General features: G+C 58.2%; 1 protein-coding gene across 1 annotated transcript in view; it reads right to left on the reverse strand.

The window, feature by feature from the left end:
* Positions 1 to 19245, reverse strand: part of HUWE1 (HECT, UBA and WWE domain containing E3 ubiquitin protein ligase 1) — a 22124-nt gene extending 2879 nt beyond the window's left edge. The window contains exons 1-42 of the mRNA XM_075738677.1: positions 19182 to 19245; positions 18009 to 18090; positions 17163 to 17240; positions 16950 to 17048; positions 15597 to 15803; positions 15341 to 15493; positions 15175 to 15237; positions 14818 to 14895; positions 14666 to 14713; positions 14478 to 14546; positions 14262 to 14361; positions 14035 to 14135; positions 13804 to 13954; positions 13589 to 13716; positions 13355 to 13495; positions 13171 to 13282; positions 12954 to 13082; positions 12765 to 12866; positions 12559 to 12639; positions 12283 to 12389; positions 12010 to 12187; positions 10795 to 10886; positions 10479 to 10690; positions 10304 to 10361; positions 10022 to 10198; positions 8285 to 8530; positions 8029 to 8162; positions 7326 to 7426; positions 6627 to 6833; positions 6304 to 6520; positions 5488 to 5610; positions 5127 to 5358; positions 4029 to 4259; positions 3181 to 3303; positions 2978 to 3073; positions 2166 to 2435; positions 1909 to 2061; positions 1537 to 1664; positions 1337 to 1418; positions 931 to 1107; positions 691 to 841; positions 197 to 591 (exon numbers count right to left, since the gene is read on the reverse strand). Coding sequence (XP_075594792.1) covers positions 197 to 591; positions 691 to 841; positions 931 to 1107; positions 1337 to 1418; positions 1537 to 1664; positions 1909 to 2061; positions 2166 to 2435; positions 2978 to 3073; positions 3181 to 3303; positions 4029 to 4259; positions 5127 to 5358; positions 5488 to 5610; positions 6304 to 6520; positions 6627 to 6833; positions 7326 to 7426; positions 8029 to 8162; positions 8285 to 8530; positions 10022 to 10198; positions 10304 to 10361; positions 10479 to 10690; positions 10795 to 10886; positions 12010 to 12187; positions 12283 to 12389; positions 12559 to 12639; positions 12765 to 12866; positions 12954 to 13082; positions 13171 to 13282; positions 13355 to 13495; positions 13589 to 13716; positions 13804 to 13954; positions 14035 to 14135; positions 14262 to 14361; positions 14478 to 14546; positions 14666 to 14713; positions 14818 to 14895; positions 15175 to 15237; positions 15341 to 15493; positions 15597 to 15803; positions 16950 to 17048; positions 17163 to 17207 — 5697 coding nt within the window. The 5' untranslated portion in view covers positions 17208 to 17240; positions 18009 to 18090; positions 19182 to 19245. The remainder of the gene's footprint in view (positions 1 to 196; positions 592 to 690; positions 842 to 930; positions 1108 to 1336; positions 1419 to 1536; positions 1665 to 1908; positions 2062 to 2165; positions 2436 to 2977; positions 3074 to 3180; positions 3304 to 4028; positions 4260 to 5126; positions 5359 to 5487; positions 5611 to 6303; positions 6521 to 6626; positions 6834 to 7325; positions 7427 to 8028; positions 8163 to 8284; positions 8531 to 10021; positions 10199 to 10303; positions 10362 to 10478; positions 10691 to 10794; positions 10887 to 12009; positions 12188 to 12282; positions 12390 to 12558; positions 12640 to 12764; positions 12867 to 12953; positions 13083 to 13170; positions 13283 to 13354; positions 13496 to 13588; positions 13717 to 13803; positions 13955 to 14034; positions 14136 to 14261; positions 14362 to 14477; positions 14547 to 14665; positions 14714 to 14817; positions 14896 to 15174; positions 15238 to 15340; positions 15494 to 15596; positions 15804 to 16949; positions 17049 to 17162; positions 17241 to 18008; positions 18091 to 19181) is intronic.
* Between the last annotated feature and the right edge of the window lie 332 nt (positions 19246 to 19577).

Here is a 19577-nt window from a genome sequence, read left to right on the forward strand (position 1 = left end):
TTCCTTGCCCCCAGTTTCCCCAAAACCCCCCAATTCTCCCCTCCCTTCATCCCCAGCCCCCCCAAACCCCTCTCCCCTTGCCCCCCAGCCCCCCCAAACCCCCTTCCCTCACCTTCAACCCCCCCCCAAATCCCCTCCTCTCACCCCCAGCCCCCCCGATTCCCCCTTCCCCTCGCCCCCAGCCCCCCCAAATCACCTTCTCCATGGTGTGTCTCAGGGTACAGGGATCCTCGATGATGTGTCGGAAGAGGAGGGTGACGAGGGGGGTGAACCCCGTGAACCCCGAACTCTGGGTGAGCCCCAAGATGGTGCGGGTGCTGCGGAGCTCGGCGAAGAGGAGGGCGTGTTTGTGGTGACGCGTGAGACGAAGGCAAAGGCGGAGGGTGGCGTGAAGAGTATCGGGGTCCACCGGGACCCCCAACATACTGACGCAAGCTCGGAGAACAGCCGGAACGGCTTCTTCCGCTAAACCTCGCACCGGAGTTTCCGAACACCCCGAAGGATCGTCCGGAGAAACGGAAGATGGGGAAGGGGACGAGGAGGAAGAAGACGGAGCCGCCGAAGATTCTTCCTCCGACGGCGGTTCCGGAGCTGCGGGGATGGGGGTGACGGTGAGTACCCCCCAAAATCAGCGACCCCCGTTGCCGTCTGTGTCTGACAACCCCCCCAAAAAAAACCCAACCAACGCACCAGGGGTGTCTTCCTTGCTCCGTCCCTCCGGATCCCGGCCTTCCTCCGTCGCCCGCTCGCCGTCGGCGCCGTCCTTCCCTCCTTTGCCGGCGCGGGGGGCTCGCAACAGCGTCAGCATCACTGGCCGCCTGTTCCCCGTCTCCTCGTTCACCTGGACGACAACCGGGTGATGAGGTCCCCTCCGTGTGTCATCCCCCCACCCCCTTCTCTGCGTCGTCGCGGTGACGGTGATGCCGGTACCTGCACCATGGTGGTGAACTGGACGGTGTAACGGCGTCGGCCGGCGGTGAAGCGGACGCTTGTCTCGCCTGCACGCCACGCGGCGTCGATGGTGCTGTTGTTGCTGGCGCTGTAGCTGCACCAGCGACCCGAGCGGTCGTCGAACCAGCGCCAGTTGTTCCCAGTCGCCTGGAGATACTGGGAAAGGGGGAAGGGGGGCGTCAGCAGCGCGAGGCCCCCCCAGTTCACGTCACCCCAACCCTGCTGGGGGTGTTTCTGGGTGCCACCGCCCTGTTGGGGCCGGTCACGATGGTCCGACTGTCACCCTCCGCAGGGCCCAGCGTCCCCCCCGGACCCCATAACCCCCTCTGGGACCTCCGCATGCCCCCCCAAGACCCCCCAAATCCCCCCCCACGACCCCCCCAACCTTGTTCATCTGAGCCCGACGCTTGGAAGAAACGGCAGTCTTCTCGTAAAAATCGATGAGCAGCAGGACGGGGGTGATCCACCTTTTTTTTTGCGGGGGGGCGGGGGGGGGGAGAACAAACAGACAACAAGTACGAGGGTGTCAATGCTTCAGGGGGGGTTTGGGGGGCGGTTTTGGGGGGCTAAACCCCCATTTCTTACTTGGGGGTTTGCACTTCTTTGTGTTCCTTAGCGGCTTGGAGACACGGCTGCACAACTTCCAGCAGCTTGATGAGGACGTCCAGCACGCAGCTCGATTCCACCACCCGAGCGCAGGGTAATTTCAGCTCCTACATCATCAAAAAAAAAAGGGGGGAACCCCCATTTCCTGGTGGTCAGGGACACCCCAAAAACCCCCCTAAAATATCCCACACAAGCCCCAAAACCAGCAAAACTTGACCCAAAGAGCGAGATTTCCCATTAAAAACGCTGCGTTTGGAAACGACGACGATCCTTAAAGCGCCGACGCGAGGAGAAAAGACACCCCCGCCACCTCCCCGAAATATTTTCGGGTCCCCCCCGTCGTCGCCTCACCTCGAAGAGGAGGGTGAGGAGAAGGATCCGAGTCGCCAAGTTGGAAGCTTGAGGTAAAGTCGCCATTTGACTGATCCATTCCGACACGGTTTTGGTGTCGCTGGTGGTGAGGGGCAACGCCGCCTTGATGAGAACGTCGGCTGCTTCCCAAACCTAAATTTTGGGGTGTCGGGGGTGACCATAAAGCGTGGAAAAATACCCGAAGCCCCTCAAAAAAATTTTAAAAAACCCCCAAATTTAAATTTATTTTTTTTTACCTGTTTGACCACTTGTTTGAGAACGGAGTCGCGGTAAGCGGCGCCGTTCCGTTTAACGGCCGTCATGATGAGGTCGCAGACACGGTAAACGGTATCAGGGAGCTCATCCAGGAGTTGGGAACAACCAGGAAGCATGGAATCGGTGAAAGCCAAAAGCTCGGCGGCTTCCAAAGGTTCGGCTCCTTCGAATTTTTCCAGGCATTTGGCTTCTTCTTCTTCCTGGCGTTCGCGAGCTCGACGCTCTTCTTCTTCTTTGCGGCAGGCGGCTTCCTGCGGCGGCGAGGAGAAGGAACGGGGCGGTGGGGGGAGAAATGGGGTTAGAGAGGAAAAAAAGGGGTTGGGGGGCACAAAATGGGGTTTGGGGGGGATGAAATGGGGTTAGAGACAGAGAAATAGAGGTTAAGGGCATGAAATGGGGTTCAGCGGGGCACAAAATGGAGTTGAGGGGGGATGAAATGGGGTTAGAGAGAAAAAGGAGTTGGGGTGTGAAGTGGGGTTCGGGGGGGTGAAGTGGGGTCACAGCATGAAAAAGGGGGTCAGAGGAACATGAAACGGGATCCGGGGAGGCACAAAATGGGGTGTCGGGAGGGAAAATGGGGTTCAGGGGGGCACAAAATGGGGTGTCGTGGGCAGAAATTGGGTCAGAGGGAGAGAAAAGCGGCCGGTGAGGCACAAAACGAGGTTGTTGGGGTGAGAAATGGGGTTCGTGGAGCGAGAAAAGGGATCACAAGGTGGAAAACAGGATCTGGGGGGGGGGGGGCGCAAAAGCGGGGTTCGGGGGGTGCTAAACCCGGCGTCCCCCCAGTTCTAACCTCAGGGGACTCTGCCCGCTGGTCCATGGGGATGTCCTGGCCCAAGGACATGGCGATGGCACGCATCATCTGATCCTCCTCCGACATGCTCAGGTCCTGGGGAGGGGACGGAAAAGAAACCCGGAATCAAAGTGAGAGGCTGAAAAACGGGGTACAAAATTTGGGGGGCAGCTTTTACACACCCCCCAGCGCCCCGTTCTTACTCGTACGACGCCTCCCATGAGCGGAGGAGGGTGGGTGAGGAGATACTCGGTCGCTTGCTCCATGGTGTTGGTGTTGAGCAGGGCCTCCATGGCGTGTTCTCGGGAGAAACCCATGTCCATCAGCTGCAGGGGGACAGGGAGGGGTTAGGGGGGGCAAGAGAGGAGTTTGGGGGGGACAGGGAGGGGTTCGGGGGGCAAAAGGGAGTTTGGAGCAGGACAGAGAGGGGTTTGGGGGGGACAAGGAGGGGTTAGAGGAGGCAAGGGGGGTTTGGAGGGGAAGAGGAAAGGGTTTGGGGGGACAGGGAGGGATTGGGGGGGCAAAAAACAAGTGAGGAGGGTAAAAAGGGGGTTTAAGGGGAACAAAAAAGGGTTTGGGGGGACCAGAAAGGGGTTTTGGGGGACAAAAAGGAGGTTGGGGGGGCAGAAAATGGTTGAGAGAACGAAATATGGTTTAAACACAAAAAAAAGGTGAGAAAGATAAAAAAAGGGTTGGGGGGACAATAAAGGATTTAGGAGTGACAGAAAGGGGTTTGGGGGGTCAAAAAAGGGTTTTTGGGGGGACAAAAAGGGGGGTTCAGCAGACAAAAGGGGGGTTTTTTGGTAGAAAAAGTGGTTTTGTGGAGAAAAATGAGGTTTTTTTGTAGAAAAAGCGGGTTTTGAAGAAAAAGCGGGAGTTTTGGGAGAGGAAAAGGAGGAGCACAGAGAACAGAAAAAATTTGGGGGGAACTAAAAACGTATTTCAGGGGGGCACCAGCAGAGAATCAGGAGTCCCAGAAAGGATTTTTGGTGGGGGGGGGACACGGGACGAGGGGGGAGCGGGTAGGGGTTCCCCCCCAAAACTCCCACACCTGCTGCAGCTGTTGCTGATTGACTTGGGGTTCTCTTCGGGGTCCCCCTTCCTCGCTCCCCGGTTCTTCTTCTCCGCGAGCTCCTTCCCGTTCGCGGCCCAGGCGCTCCCGGATGAGGGGTTCGCCCCGGAGGATGTGACACAGGATGGCCAACATGGATTCCGCCATCCGACCCCCATACACCTTCAGCGGGCGACGGTTCCACAGCTGCTTGATGCAGGTAAAAGCCGCCTGGGGACGGAAAGAGAGAAATTTGGGGTGAAAAAAGGGAATTTGGGGTGAAAAAGGGGCATTTGGGAGGTCTGGGGGGGGATTTAGGGGGGGATACGTGGAACCCCGGTGTCGGTTCTAAGGGCGCCAAGGGGCCTCGTGGTGGGTGGGTGCTGCGTCGCTCCCCCCCTGAATTTCCTCTGCACCCCCAACCCGAGTTCTGGGTGTTTCTTTTGCGTGCCCCCCCCAAATCCCCTCCACAGCCCCCTCTGCACTCCCCCCAAGTCCCTTCTGCACCCCCAAACCACCTCCACAGCCCCCTCTGCGCCCCCCAAGTCCCCTCCACCACCCACTTTGTACCTCCAAACCCCCTCTGCACCCCGAAATCCCCTCCACAGCCCCCTCTGCACCCCTAACCCCCCCTCCGTACCCTCCAACCCCCCTCCACAGCCCCCTCTGCACCCCCAAACCCCCCTCCATACCCCCCAACCCCCCTCCACAGCCCCCTCTGCACCCCCAAACCCCACTCCGTACCCCCCAACCCCCCTCCACAGCCCCCTCTGCACCCCTAACCCCCCCTCCGTACCCTCCAACCCCCCTCCACAGCCCCCTCTGCACCCCTAACCCCCCCTCCGTACCCTCCAACCCCCCTCCACAGCCCCCTCTGCACCCCCAAACCCCACTCCGTACCCCCCAACCCCCCTCCACAGCCCCCTCTGCACCCTCAAACCCCACTCCGTACCCCCCAACCCCCCTCCACAGCCCCCTCTGCACCCTCAAACCCCACTCCGTACCCCCCAAACCCTCAACACAGCCCCCTTTGCACCCCCAAATCCCCTCCACAGCCCCAAACCCCCTTCACTGCCCCCTCCGCACCCCCAAACCCACCTTCTGGGTGACGACGAGGAACCGCAGGGCGCTGAAATGGGGTTGGCCGTGAGCGGGAGCTTTCGCCGGCAAAGCGTGGGGGGACTCCAGCACCGTACTGGGGTTCACCATCTTTTCCACCAACATCAACCAAGCGTCTAAAAACTCCCCGGTACCGTCGGGTAAGTCGGGGTGTTCCAATCCTTCCGCTACCGGCACTTTACCCCCCATGGATAACGCCCAATTGAAAGTTCTAGATGATAAACATAAAAATAAGGGGGGTGGGGGGTTAAATTGGGCTCCTCCTTAAATTTTTGGGGTCCTCCCTAAATTTTTAGGGTCTCCCCTAAGTTTCCGGGGCGGGGTTTGGGGGTGAGCTCACTCGAAGAGGGCGTTGTGGCCGCCGGAGCAGAGGAATTTCTGCAGCATGAGGTGGTAGGGGAACTTGCGCTCGTCAAAGAGCATGGGGGAGGTGAAGCCCACCGAGCAGATGAAGAAGGTCAGGCTGAGGAGGAAGAGGAGGGCATGGGGAAGGTCAGGCTCCGCCCACTGGTGGCCTGGCCACGCCCGTAAGGCACCACCCCCCATCCCAAGCCTGTCTGCTGCACCCGCAGGGGCCAGGCCCCGCCCCCTGCACAAGCCCCACCCCTTCTCCTTAGCTCCACCCCCAGCTCCCTCCCACCTTCACCTCCTCCCATTGGCTGCACTTCAAGCCCCACCCCTTTTCTTTAACCTCACCTTCAACAAGCCCCACCCCTCCCCTTAGCCCCACCCCTTTCCCTTAGCCCCTCCCCTTTCCCTTAGCCCCTCCCCTTTCCCTTAGCCCCTCCCCTCTCCCTCAGCCCCTCCCCTCCCCTCAGCCCCTCCCCTTCCCCTTAGCCCCACCCCCTCCTCCATGACTCCACCTCAAGCCCCTCCCCTTCACTTTAGCTCCACCCCTTTCCCTTAGCCCCTCCCCTTTCCCTTAGCCCCTCCCCCATAGCCCCTCCCCCTTTCCCTCAGCCCCTCCCCTTTCCCTCAGCCCCTCCCCTTTTCCCTCAGCCCCTCCCCTTCCCCTCAGCCCCTCCCCTTTTCCCTCAGCCCCTCCCCCTTTCCCTCAGCCCCTCCCCCTTTCCCTCAGCCCCTCCCCCTTTCCCTCAGCCCCTCCCCTTCCCCTCAGCCCCTCCCCTTTTCCCTCAGCCCCCCGTCCCCCCCTTACCGGAATCGGGGTGTGGGGGTGTAGGGGGGTGGCTGCCAGCTGAGCCCCTTGGTCAGCAGCTTGGTGAGGGCGGAAGCGGTGGCGCGGGCGGCCGGGGTGGGGGCGGGTGCCGCGGCGGCGGCGTGGTGACTGCGGCGCTGGCGTACGGGCGATCCCACGCACAGCTTCACCAGCAGCCCGAAGAGCTCCGCCAGCGCCCGGCCCAGCCGCGACGAGGCTGGGGGGGGGGGGGAAGAGATAACACGGGGCGGGGGTGCGGGTTAAAACCACCAAAAAATGGGGTTTTGCCCCTAAACGCAATTGGGGGCGGGGGGGAGCGGTACCGGAAAGCAGCGGTTTGATCTGCTTGATGCGGGCGGCCATGGCGGGCGTGATCTTGGCCTTGGCCTTGGGGTCGGCGGCGCTGGGCTCGTCCGTCTCCATGGGGGCCAGGGCGTCGCTCTCCAGCCCCATCCCCTCCAGCAGGCCCTGCGGCGCGGGGGGGTCGCTGCCCGCCCCCGGTGCTGCGCCGGGACCCTCCGCATCGCCTTCTGCCGGGGGACGGGGGGGAGGAAGGGCTGAGACACCCCCTTTCCCCCAAAGACACCCCAAACCCCCCCTTCCCCAAAAAAACTCCCCAAGACCCCCCCTTCCCCCCAAAGACTCCCCCAAGACCCCTCGGTTTTCCTAAAGGCCCCCCCAAACCCCCCTTCTCCCCAAAGACCCCCCAAAAACCTCCCCAAGCCCCCCTTTTCCCCCCAAAATACCCCCCTACAACCCCTCCTTCTCCCCAAAGACCTCCCCAAGACCCCCCTTTCCCCCCAAAAGCCCCCCCCAAAACTCCCTTCTCCCTAAAGATCCACCAAAAAAATTCAAGACCCCCCCTTTTCCCCCAAAGACCCCCCCAAAAAAACCTCCCCAAGACCCCCCCTTTCCCCCCCAAACCCCCCCTTCTTCTCCTTAAAAACCTCCCCCTTTCCCCTAAAGACCCCCCTGCCCCCCCAGAGCCCCCCCTTTTCCCCCAGAGCCCCCCAAAAACCCACCTGCCCTCTTGCCCCCCTGGGGGGGGCTGGGTGCCGCCTTCTCCTCCTTGGGCACCAGCTTCTGCATGTCGGCCTGCCCGAACTCGCAGCCCGGGGGGAGGCTGCAAAAAAAAAGGGGGGGGACACCCCAAAAAAATGAGGGGGTACAGGGAGTGTGCACCCCCCTAAAATACTGCCTGGGCTTTTCAAGATGCCTCCGCCCCCCCCCCCCCCCAATCTTCCCCAGCCCCCCAAAGTTCTCTCAAACCAACCCCTCCCAGGACGTCCCTCAGTCCCCCAAATTCTCCTTGAACCCCCCCAAAAATCCCCCCCAGATGCTCCTTGACACCCCCAAAACCCTCCCCAGCCCCCCAAAAACCCTCCCCAGCCCCCCAAGCCCCTCTTCAACCCCCCAAAAACCCCTCTTTACCCCCCAAAAAACCCTCTTTTATCTCCCCAAATCCCACTTCAACCCCCCCCAAACCCTTTTACCTCCCCAAATCCCACTTAAACCCCCCAAACCCCCTCTTTGACCCCCCCAAAACTCTCTTCAACCCCCCCAAAACCCCTCTCCAGTCCCCCAAATCCCACTTCAATCCCCCCAAAACCCTCTTCAACCCCCCCAAAAACCCCTCTTTACCCCCCAAAAACCCCTCTTCAGCTCCCCAAATCGCACTTAAACCCCCCAAAACCCTTCCCCATCCCCCCAAAACCCCCTCCCCACCTATTTGGGGTGCAGAGCGACAGCAGGACGGTGCTCTCCCACACCAAGGAGCAGTAGAGCTGACTCAGTTTCCCCAAAACGCTCAATCCCAACTGGGACCCCCACTGATTCACCGAAATCGCCCGAATCTCGCTCTGCGGATGGGAAAAAAACAACAAAAAAACCACAAAAAAAACCATTAAACCACCCTCCCTGCAAAAAAAAACCCCAAAAAACCCCAAGTTGCCCGAATTTGGGGGGTTTTCCGCGGTTTTACCTGCCCGACGCGACACGTGTGAACGAACATCATGATGTAAGCGTGCGCGGCGGTGAGGGCGTGAAGGAGGGGGGTGGCTTGAGCGGAGAGGGTGGCGTCGGGGACGCTGCCGGCCCCCGCCAGCTCCCGCAGCAGCACGGACCCCCCCGGCGCCTCGATGGGTCGGTGCAGGGGTTCCAGCGCCGAGAGAACGGCCTCCAGCTGCAGCAAACCCTCCTGCAGCACCTTGGGCTCGTGGGACAGCGTCTGGGGGGGAGCGGCACCGTTAGGGGGGGCGTAGAAATGGGGAGGGGGAAGAAAAAGTGGGAGGGGGAAGAAAAAGTGGGAGGGGGAAGAAAAAGTGGGAGGGGGAAGAAAAAGTGGGAGGGGGAAGAAAAAGTGGGAGGGAGGGGGCGGAATTAAAAATTGGAGGGGGCAGAATTAAAAATTGGAAAGGGAAAATAAAAATTGGGGGGGATTAAAAGTTGAAGGAGGAATTAAAAGTTGGGAGAAGAGAACGAAGATCTGAGAAGAACAAATAAAAATCAGAAAAGAAATTAAAAATTGGGAAGACACTAAAAGTTGAAGGAGAAAATAAAAATTGGGAGAACAGAAATAAAAATTGGGAAAGATTAAGAGCTGGAAAAGGGGAATTAAAAATTGGAGAGAAACTTAAAGTTGGCGGGAGGAATAAAACTTGCGGAAGAATTAAAAGTCAGAGTAAAATAAAAATTGGAAGGGGGGAAATAAAAATCGGAGAGGAGAATTAAAAGTTGGAAGGAGTTTAAAGTTGCGAGGAAAATAAAAACTTGAGCAGGTGAATTAAAAATCAGAAAATAAATTAAACATTGTATAGTAATTAAAAATTAAAAGAGAAACGTTTAAAATTCAAATTAAAAATTGGAAACAAATTAAAAATCAGGACAAAAATTAAAAGTTGAGAGGCTTTAAAAGTTGCAAAAAAAAAGTCGGAAGAAAAAATAAAAATTGAAAAAGAAGGATTAAAAATCAGGAGGGAAATTATAAATTGGGGACTAATTAAAATTCAGGAATGAATTAAAAATTAGAAGGGTGATTAAAAGTTGGAGAAGGAACAAAAAGAAAAAATTAAAAAGAGGACGCGATAAAAATTTGGGAGAGAAATTAAAAATTGGGGAGGAATTAAAAATTGGAAGAGGATAAAAGATTAAAGGGGAATAAAAATTGGGGGGGGTTAAAATTAGAAAAGAATGAAAAATCAGGGAGGGGGATTAAAAGTTGGGGGGGTTCAAAACTTGGAGAAAGTTAAAATTTTACAAGTGGGAAATTAAAATTTGGGGGGGTGAAATTGGGGAGGGGCTAAAATATGGGAGGGAATGAAAAATTGGGAGGGGAAGATTAAAAATTTGGGGAGAAATTAAAAATTTGGGAGAGAAAACTCAGAAAGGAGAAAATGAAATTTGGGGGGGGAGGGGGGACATGTGAAATTTGGGGGGTAAAACGGTGGGTGGTGTCACCAGGACGGCATCACCCCGTCAGTCCTCTGCCACCCCCCATCACCTTTTTGGGGTCCCCCTCACCTCCATCACTATTTTGGGGACCCTCCATCACCTTTTTGGGGTCTGCATAGACCTTCCCAAGCCCCCTGCCCACTCCCCCCGCTTTGAAACTTTTTGGGGTCCCCCAACCCCCCCCCCGACCTTTTTAGGAGCTCTCCACCTCCCTAGAAGCCCCCCCAAATTATTTTGGGGTGTATCCCCCCCCCCCAAAAAAATTTACCAGAATAGATTTGCAGACTCCAGCCACGGCCTGACAAGCGGCGGAGGTGGGGAAGTCGACGGGGAGATTGGGGAGCCCCAAAATCGTAACGAGGGGGCGCAACCCCCGCTGGGCAACGAATTCCTGGCAGTGATCGTCCGTCGTGTTGTTGCTGAGAATCGACTCCACGAATTTCATCTGTGGGGGGGGGGACACAACATTTGGGGAGGTTCAGAGAGAATTTGGGAATTTCAGGGTCCCCAAAATGAGGGCGACCCCCCCCTTTTTTTTTTATTTGCTCACCACGTTGAGGATATAATCCATCAGGGGGATGGGGATGCGTTCCTCCGTGCCCACCACCCTAAAAAGAAACCAGAAACTCGGGGCGACGTCGAGAGGAGGGGCGCGCGGTCGCGAGCGTACCCCGAAATTCCCTTATAGCCCCCCCCCAAATAAAAAAAATAAAATAATCACTCACTGCTGGCTGGGTTCGGCCTCGTTCTGCTGGGTCGCGCTGAAGCTCTGCATGGCCTGAACTTCCTCCTCCTCCTCATCCTCGCTGGAGGCTTCTTCGGCGGCGTGGGGGGAACGGGGAGGGGGGGCCGTCGCGGTTCCGTCCGCTTTTTGCATGGAGGGTTTTTGGCAGATGTATTTGGGGTCCCGACCCAAGCTGCAAATCTCCTCTAAAAGCTAAAATATAATGGGGATCCCCCCCCTCAAATTTTAATGGGGGTTAATTTTTTTTTTTAGGGGGGTGGGGGGGGTCGGTACCCCGAAAACGCGGCATGCGTCACCTTGATGATGGCGGTGGTGGCGTCGGTTTTTAGGGTGGGTTGGTGCCGCATCAGCTCGTCCACGGCGCTGCCCAGGTTGGAGGCTGTGTCTCCTGGGGAAAAGTGGGGGGGACAGGGAGGATTTTTGGGGGGCCCCTTTTTTTTACTAAGAGGACGGATCCCAAAATAAAGAGAAGCACCCCAAAAATAAAGACGAGTGCCTGAAAATGAAAGAATCCCCAAATAAAGGCAAACATTGCAAAAATAAAGAGAAGGATCCCAGAAATAAAGAGAAGTAGCCCAAAAATAAAGAACGCCCAAAATAAAAATGAGCGCACCCCAAAAATAAAGGACCCCAAAATAAAGGACCCCCAAAATTAAAGAGGAGAGTCCCCAAAATAAAGAGCCCCAAGAACAAAAACAAGGATCCCTGAAATAAACACCCCCAAAATAAAGAACCCCTAAAATAAAGAGAAGCGCCCCCAAAACAAAACACCCCCCCCAAAATAAAGAGGCGCACCCCAAGAATAAAGAGAAGAAATCCCAAAATAGAGAGAAGGGCCCCCAAAGTAGAGAAATGCACCCCAAAAATCAAGGCGTGTCCCCCCAAAAAGGACCCCCAAAATAAAGAGAAGCACCCTAAAAATAAAGACCCCCCAAAATCAAGGAGACCCCCCAAAATCAAGGGGAGCGCCCCAAAATAAACAGAATGAACCCCAAAGTAGAAAAGAACCCCCCAAATAAAGAGATGTCTCCAGAACAGAGGAACATCGCCAGAATAAAGGACCCCCAAAATCAAAGGAAGTGCCCCAAAATCAAGAGCAGGGCGCCCCCAAAATCAAGGGGCACCTCCAGAATAAAAAAGGAAGACCGGCAAAATAAAGGACCCCCAAAATCAAGAGAAGGGCCCCCAAAAATCAAGAGAACCCCCAAAATAGAGACGCCTCCAGAATAGAGGAACACCATGAGAATAAAAGACCCCCAAAAGAAAGAGCAAAACCCCCCAAAATAAAGAGAAACACCCCCAAAATAAAGAGAAACACCCCCAAAACAGAACAGGAAGAGCGTTGAGGGGATGGCGGCACGGCCAGGCATCCCCGAAATGGCGGCACGGTCTCTCTCCTGCCGCTCCCCCCCCCCCCGAAAATAATAAACCCACCCAAAAATAAAGCCCCCCCAGACAATAAAGAGCCCCCCCCAAATTAAAGAGCCCCCCCCAGTTTTCCCACAGCTCACCGAGGGGGTCGGAGCTGCGTCGGCGTCGCATGGCGGGGAGGTAATCGGGGGAGAGCAGCACCTTGAAGAGCCGCTCGAAGGGTTGGCACTGCACGAAGGATTGCAGACCCCGGGCGTTGAGGCAAAGGGCACTGAAAACGTTGGGTAACGAGCCTAAAACCTCTCGGGTAGCCGGTACCTGGGGGATTAATTAGCGATTAATTAAAACAAAAAAAAAAAAGGGGTGAGGAAATGGGTTTTTTTGGAAGGGGCGTAGCGGGGTTTTAAACTCACGTCTTTGATGAGGAGAGCGTGGAGCATGACGTCGGTGAGGCCGTTGTCCTGCAGGGAGGAGAGCAGCGAAGGCTCCTGGAACACGAAGACCGTCACCACCTCGGTCGCTGCGGCGGGAGGAGAGAGACGGGGGGCACTGAGGAGGAGGGGGGGAGGGCAGGTGGAGGGGGGTCTTTTTTTTTTTTTTGGGGGGGGGGAGCCTAAATCCTTTTCTGTCATCCCCCCCCCCCCCCCCGACTCCGTCCTCAAAGATGGGGTTTTGGGGGCGAAGCTCACCCAGGAGGAAGAGCGAAGGGCCGTAATATTCGGCGTTGCTGATGATGTGCTTCAGGGAGGTGGGCAGCGAGCCGTCCATCACTTAATTAACACGTTTGGTTTTAGGGAAGGGGACCACAAAAATAATTAAAAAAAGAGGAGGGGGTGACGCACACCCCCCCCCAAAATATCCCCCGCGGGGGTTGGGGACGTCGGGGCACACTCACCATGGCGGATTCCGTCGGAAAAAGCGGGATCTTGGATGGCTTTTTTGAGGAAATTCAACATGGATTTGAGCAAGGCGGCGCGTTGGGGGATGCACTGAACTCCTGGGGGGGGGAAACACGGCGTGAGCCCCCCCCTTCTCCGCACGTCGCGGCGTCCCCGACGTCACACCGCGCCGCGGCGTCACCTACCGCCGCGCGGGGAGGAAGAGGAGGAAGCGGCGGCGCTGGTGCTGGGAACGGCGACGGCGTTTGCCGGAGTCGGATCCTGTCGGGTTTCGGCCGAGGGACCGGGGCTGCTCTCCATGGCTACGTCCGTCACTGCGAGAAACGATGGGTGACACAGTGAGGAGGTGACAAATGACATCACAGCCGGAGGGACACCCCCTTTTCCCGCTCTTTTCCTCACCCTCCATGTCCGTCTCCATCTCCTCGCCCTCGGGGAGAGCAGCGGCAGGGGGACGCTGCACCTTGGGCTTGATGACGAAGGGACACTCGCGGCGGCAAAGATCCACCTCATGCTGCGGCGAAAAAAGACTGTCAGCACCCCAAAAAGACCCTCAGCACCCCAAAAAATAGGGCGAGGGCGTTACCTCGAGGCGATAGATGAAGATGGAGAGGCCGCTGTGCGACTGGAAGGCGGCCATGTCGAGGTTGGTGATGAGATCCACCACCCGCACGGCTCGGGTGACGAAGGTGATTTGATCCTGCTCGTCCCCCAAAAACTTAATCACCTTGAAAAATAAAAACCACGATAATAAAAACAAGGGGTGAAAGGGGTTCCCCAAAAATATTTAGGGATGGTTTTTTCCGGTTCCGTCACTCACTTTTAGCAACGCTTCCATCATGCCGCAGGAGACCAAAGCCTCGCCGCCGGCGTCGTAGCTGGCCAAGTGGTAGAGGAAGGAGAAGAGAGCGGTGGCGAACTGGTGGGGATAGGGCTCCATGGAGGGGTCTGGGGGGGCACAGGAGGGTGTTATGGTGGGTTAACACCCCAAAACATACTTGGGGGACCCCCCCCTTGGGATATTTATGAACCCACCGATCATGGCTTGGATACAATTGCGGACTAGAACGGGTAAAAAACCGTGATATGAAGCAGTTCCGGTACAATCGATGATACTGCTGAGTTTTGGGGTTCGCTCCAGGTGCACGATGGAAGTGAGGGTGCGCAAAGAAGCCGCCTTGATGTCCTGAAGGGGGAGGGGGTGTACAAGTGACTCGGGGTGCGTTTTTGGGGGGCTGGGGGGGGTTAATTTGGGGGGTTCCTCACCATAAGCTGCTTGTCGGTGATTTGGAGAACATCCACCAGTTCCTCGATGAGGCCGTTGTAGAGGATGCTGTTGGCCGACTCTTGCAAGGCGTTGGAGTACACTGCGGGGCGGGGAAAAAAAGGGGGGTCACCCCCCAAAAAAACATCTCCTCCCTCATGAAAACAACCCTCCCCTAATTAAAACAGCTCTTCTCTAATTAATAAAGCCGTTAATTAAGCTCCCCTACCCAGAATAGAGATGGCGTGGAGCCGGGCTTGCACCGCTTGGAGTCGCTTCTTGTGGTTGGAGAAGCCATGGGCCAGGCGGATGTGGGTGAAGAGAAGCATCTGGGGGGGGCGGTCAAGGATTTGGGGGGGTCAGGGAGGATTTGGGGGGGGTCACCGCAGCATGTCACCCTCCTCTTGGACTTGTGGGTGCCCCCCCCCATTTTCACCCCACTCACCTGTTTGTCTTTGGGGATGCTGTACATCTTGGTGAGGGATTCCATGATCTCTGAGGGGCTCTCTGAAATCTGGGGGGGGCAGAGAAAATTGGGGCGCAGAGAGAAAAACTGGGGTGCAGGGGTGGGGAGGGGGGGCTCTTTTGAAGCAGGACCCCCCCAAAATCGATACTGCCCCCCCCAACGCTCACCTTGTCCAGCTGCTCGATGTGGATGTAGTGTAGGGTGGTGCTGGTGGCCTGGGGGGGGTGTCAAGGTGGAATTAGGGGGGGGCACTGTGTTTTGGGGCCCCCCCATGACCCCAAATGCCCTCAGCGTCCCCAAATGTCCCCCTGTCACTCACCCGCTTGTCCACCTTCACCTCGACACCCGGTTCGGCGTAGAACTCGAAGTGGAGGGTGGTGGCGCTGGGGGGGTACTTCTGCGGCGGGGGACACACACACACATCGGGGGGGGGGAAAGGGTGAGTGGGGAGGGGACAGCGGTGTCCCCACCCCCGGGTGGCCCTGGGGACACCAGCAGGGTGACACAGAATCGGGCCCCGCGTGACACGAGTGGGGTGGCAGGAAGGGACACACGACGATGTGGGGGGGCTCTGTGACATCACACGGGGTCAAGGGACAATTTGGGGGGGGGTGGACACACGACAGCGCTGGGGATGTGACAAAATTTCGGGGGGACCCCAAAACTTGACGCTCACCAGCATATGAAGATCCCGGCAGCACTCAGCCAACCCAAATCCGTTTTCTTTTCCGCCCCAACTCTACGGGAATGAGCGCAAAAAACAAACAAAAAAAATCAACCGGAACAGCGAAAAGAACCCGGGGACACCCCAAAATAAAAATATCGGGGGACCCCCCCCTCACCTCGGCCAGGTGCTGAAGGCGGGAAAGGAGAGGGCTTCGTTTGTCGGACCCCAAACGAGTGATGTAATTAGATCGCTTGCTGAAGACGTAGAGGAGGTTGAGCACCGCCAACACCACTTGCATGTCCGACGACGCCAGCAACGTCGTTAAATGCTGCGCAAAAACCAACCGCCCTCCGTTAGACCCCCTTCCCCAAAGGAAAAATAAAAAAAACCAGAAGATTTTTGGGGTTCGTCCCCCCCTTACGGCCCCGTACCTCGATGGAGCTGTAAAGGTGTCGGGAGAAGCTGTACTCGATGAGGAGAGCGGTGAAGTTGAGGAGCGCCAGCAGCAGAGCCTTCAGCTGCTCCCGTTCGGGCCGATCGCAGGCCAACATCCAGGACATGTTTTCCACGGGGCGGCCCGCTTCCGCCAGGATCCCGTCGAAACGATCCAGGAGATCCACCCAGTGGTACAGCTCGCACTGGGAAAATGGGGTTTGTTGTGCTTTTTGGGGGGGCAAATTTTTTTTTGGGGGGGGGGGGGGGGCCTTCCCTCTGTCTTGGAGCGCGTTTGAATCGCCTACGTGAGCTGGGTTGGGCACTGCTGGCGATTCGGGGAGGGGAGATGGGAGTCCTGCTTCCTCTTCACAGTGGTTTGGGGGGGCTGGGGGGGGGATTGGGGTACCCCCCCCGCTGGTTTAGGGGGGCTGGGGGGGAACTGGAGTGCCCCCATGCTGGTAGAAGGGGACTAGGGGGCAACTGGGGTGCCCCCTCTGCTGGTTTTGGGGGGCCGGGGGGTGACTCTGTGCTGGTTTAGGGGGACTGGGGGGTACCCCCCCGTTGATTTAGAGGGGCTGGGGGGGAATTGGGGTGCCCCCTCACTGGTTTAGGCGGGCTGAGGAGCGTCTCTGTGATGGTTTAGGAAGGCTACGAAGAAATTGGGGTGCCCCTGCCTCGCTGCTTCAGGAGGCTGTAGCATCTCTCTGTGCTGATTTGGGGGGGGGGGGGGAATGTCGGGAAATTGGGGTACCCCTTTGCTGGTTTAGGGGGGCCATGGGGGAACTGGAGTGCCCCCTCCACTGGTTTAGGGGGGCTGCAGGGTACCTCTGTGCTAGTTTAGGGAGGCTGTGGATTAAATGAGGTGCCCCCCTTGGCGTTTTGAGGCGCTGTGGGGTGCCCCCCCCATTTTTAGGGAGCCTGTGGAGAAATCAGGGTGCCCCCCCCACCATTTTAGGGGGTGCTACAGGGAATTTGGGATGCACCACCACCACCATTTTAAGGTTCCAGAGTCTCACCACCCCACGTGCACCAAATTCCCCTTAGGATTTTATTTGGGGTGCTATATAAAAGCTGAGGAGGCCCCTCGCCATTTTTGGGGTGCTCCTCCATTTTGTGGGTGCTGCGGGGGGGAAACCACAGCGCACCCCCCACTATTTTTGGGGTGTTTGGGGGGGAGGATCCAGACACATTCCCTCACACACACCCCCCCCCCCCCCACCCCGGCAGCGAGTGGTCCGTGGTGACGTAGGGACGACCTCCCTCTCCCCTTAAAATTTCGGGGTCCCCACCCAATTTTGGGGTGTCCCTCCCCCTCAAATCTTGGGGTTCTTCCCCCCCCTTTTTCGCACCTTCCCGATGTTCCATGTCTTGATCTGCTGCAGCTCGGCCAGCAGCTGCTCGTCGCCGCACGCCTTCAGCTTCTCGATGAGGGCCCGGCAGTCGGCGGGCTGGGAGGGGGACACGTGGGGGACACTAATGTCACTTCGTGCCCCCACCCCACCCGTGGACCCCCCCACGAGTGTCCCCGACCCCCCCATGAGTGTCCCCGACCCCCCCCTCACCGCCTCCGTGGGGGTTTTCTTCAGCTTCGTCCGATCCACTTTCATCTTGGGGTGGGGGGGGTCGTCCTCGCGCTCCGCCTGCGGGGCGACACCGAAAATTGGGGGGGGTGGGGGGGGTGTTTACGATGTCACCGCTCTTCTGTGCCCCCCCCCCCCCCCCCGGGTGACAGGGACCCCCTCCCCACTCGGCGCGGGGACTCGGCGTCCCGGCGAGCGCCGCGGCGCCGGCCGATGACGTCGCGCCCGCTTGGCTGAACAATGAATGTGCAAAACCCCGCGGCGGCGTGGGGGTGTCGGCGTGCGCGGCGGCCGTCGTGTCGTCCGTTCCCCCCCCCCGCAAGAATTTAATCCTAAATTAAACACCCCGTAATTAACACCGCGAGGCTAACAAGGGGAAGCTAATTAGCGACCTAATTAAGGACGCCGAGACGGGGTTCGCCGGCGGCCCCCCCTCTGGTTGTGCCCCCTCCTCCCAGCCCGGTGCTGCCGGCACGGCCGGTTTGGTGACGGTGACGCATCAAATTGGAGGGGGGGAGGCAGCTGTCCCTGGGGCTGGCCCCCACCCCCGAGGGGGTGTTTTGGGGTGCCCCCCCCCAAAAGGGGGATGTTTTGGGGTGCTTCCCCCCTAGAAAAGCTCTGGAAAAGCCCCCCTCCCCCCCAAAAAAGGCGGCAGCAGGGTGACACGAGACACCTATGCCTGCCCCCCCCCCCCCCCCCCGGCACCCCATTCCCTTGTACCCCGACCCTGGGTGGTTTCAAAGCTCCCCCTCCCCGGAAATTTTAGGGGGACCCCCCCCCAAAAAAACCCGGGGGGGCTACAGTTGAGAAAAAGAGGGGGGGGCTTACCGGGAATCACGACCAGTCCATCCTCGGCCCGGCGCCGTCCCGGTCGCTCGCCGCGGGGTGAGGGGGGAGAAGCCGGGTGCTTCTGGAAGGGGGGGGGGGGGGGGCAAAATTTGGGGGGGGGGTGAGGTTTTGGGGGGTCCTTTATGAGGGAGGTTAAGTGATAGGGAGACCTGGATGAGGCGGCTAAGTGATTTGGGGGGGTTCTAAGCGAGAAAGGAGGTGTTAAATGGGGGGGGGCCTACATTACAAGATGCTGATGGGGGGCCCTAAGTCCCAGGAAAGAGACCCCAAAAATTATGGAGAACTCCCAAAATTACAGAGAGGGACCTCTAAATCACTACAGGGAATGGGGGGGGGTAAATTATAAGGGGGACCCCTAAATCCCAAGAAGCTGGACAACAGGGATCCCTAAATCACAGAGGAGGACTCCTAAATCACAGGGGGGGACCCCTAAATTACGCAAAGCCACTGGGGGGATGAACCCTAAGTGGGAGAGATGGGTAAAAGGATCCCTAAAATGCCGGGAAATGGTGATGGGGGCCCCGAAATCAGAGAGGGGTCCCCAAAACACCGGGGGGAGGGGGGCTTAAATTACCGAGAAGAACCCTAAATCATGGGGAGGGTGTGTGTGAACTAAAACACCGAGGAAGACCCTAAAATATTAGGGGACAGGAGAAGAAATGTGTCTAAAAAAACCGGGAAGGGACTAAAGCATAGGGCGGGGGGTGGTGAAATACCGATGGGGACCTTAAATCACGGAGGGGGAGTGGGTAAATCACGGGGGGGGTGGTGGTGGTGTAAATCATGGGGGGGGTAAATCACGGAGGGGGTGGTGGTGGGAAAAAGGGGCCCCTCAATCACTGGAGACCGCTGAGAGGAGGGGGAGAGGCGGGCCTCGCATGACGGAACCGACCCCCCCCACACACTACTTGAGGGCAACGGGGCCGTGACTGGACCGACACCCCCCACACCCCCCCCCTCACCCACTCCCCACCCCCGCCCTTCTCCCCTACCCGGCCGGTACCTGCTAAGGGGAGGAACGGGGAGGCGGAGGAGGGAAAAGGGGATGGGGGGAAAAGGGGGTGGTGGTGACAAGGGAAAAGGGAAGGGGATGGGAGGGGGGGGTTGTTCAGCACCGGGCCCGGCCGCCTCCTGCCGCCGCCGCCATCTTACACAGAGCCCCCAAGCCGCGGCCCCGCCGAGATCCCGCGAGATCTGCGAATCCCGCGAGAACAGCGAGGTGGGGGGTGTGTGTGGAGAGGAGGGGCGGGGTTTGGGGAGTGGGAGAAGGGGGCGTGGCGTTGAACGCCGTCCAATAGGAAAGCGAGTGGCGCGGAGGGGAAGGCTCGCGAGAAGGGTGCGAGGGAACGGTGTGTGGGGGGGTGAAGTCTCGCGAGAGTTCGTGAGGAGAATGGGGGAGGGGAAGGGGTTCTCACGGAGAATGTGAGATTGTAACGGGGGAGGAACGGGGAACGGCTGCGTCTCGCCTCGTCACATAACGGCCCAAACGCCCCCGCGGTTCCCCCCCGGCGTTAACGGCAACCCCCCGTTCGTTCCATCCCGTGCAGC

The sequence above is a fragment of the Balearica regulorum genome, chromosome 35, assembly GCF_011004875.1.
Source record: "Balearica regulorum gibbericeps isolate bBalReg1 chromosome 35, bBalReg1.pri, whole genome shotgun sequence".
NCBI classification, from domain to species: domain Eukaryota; kingdom Metazoa; phylum Chordata; class Aves; order Gruiformes; family Gruidae; genus Balearica; species Balearica regulorum.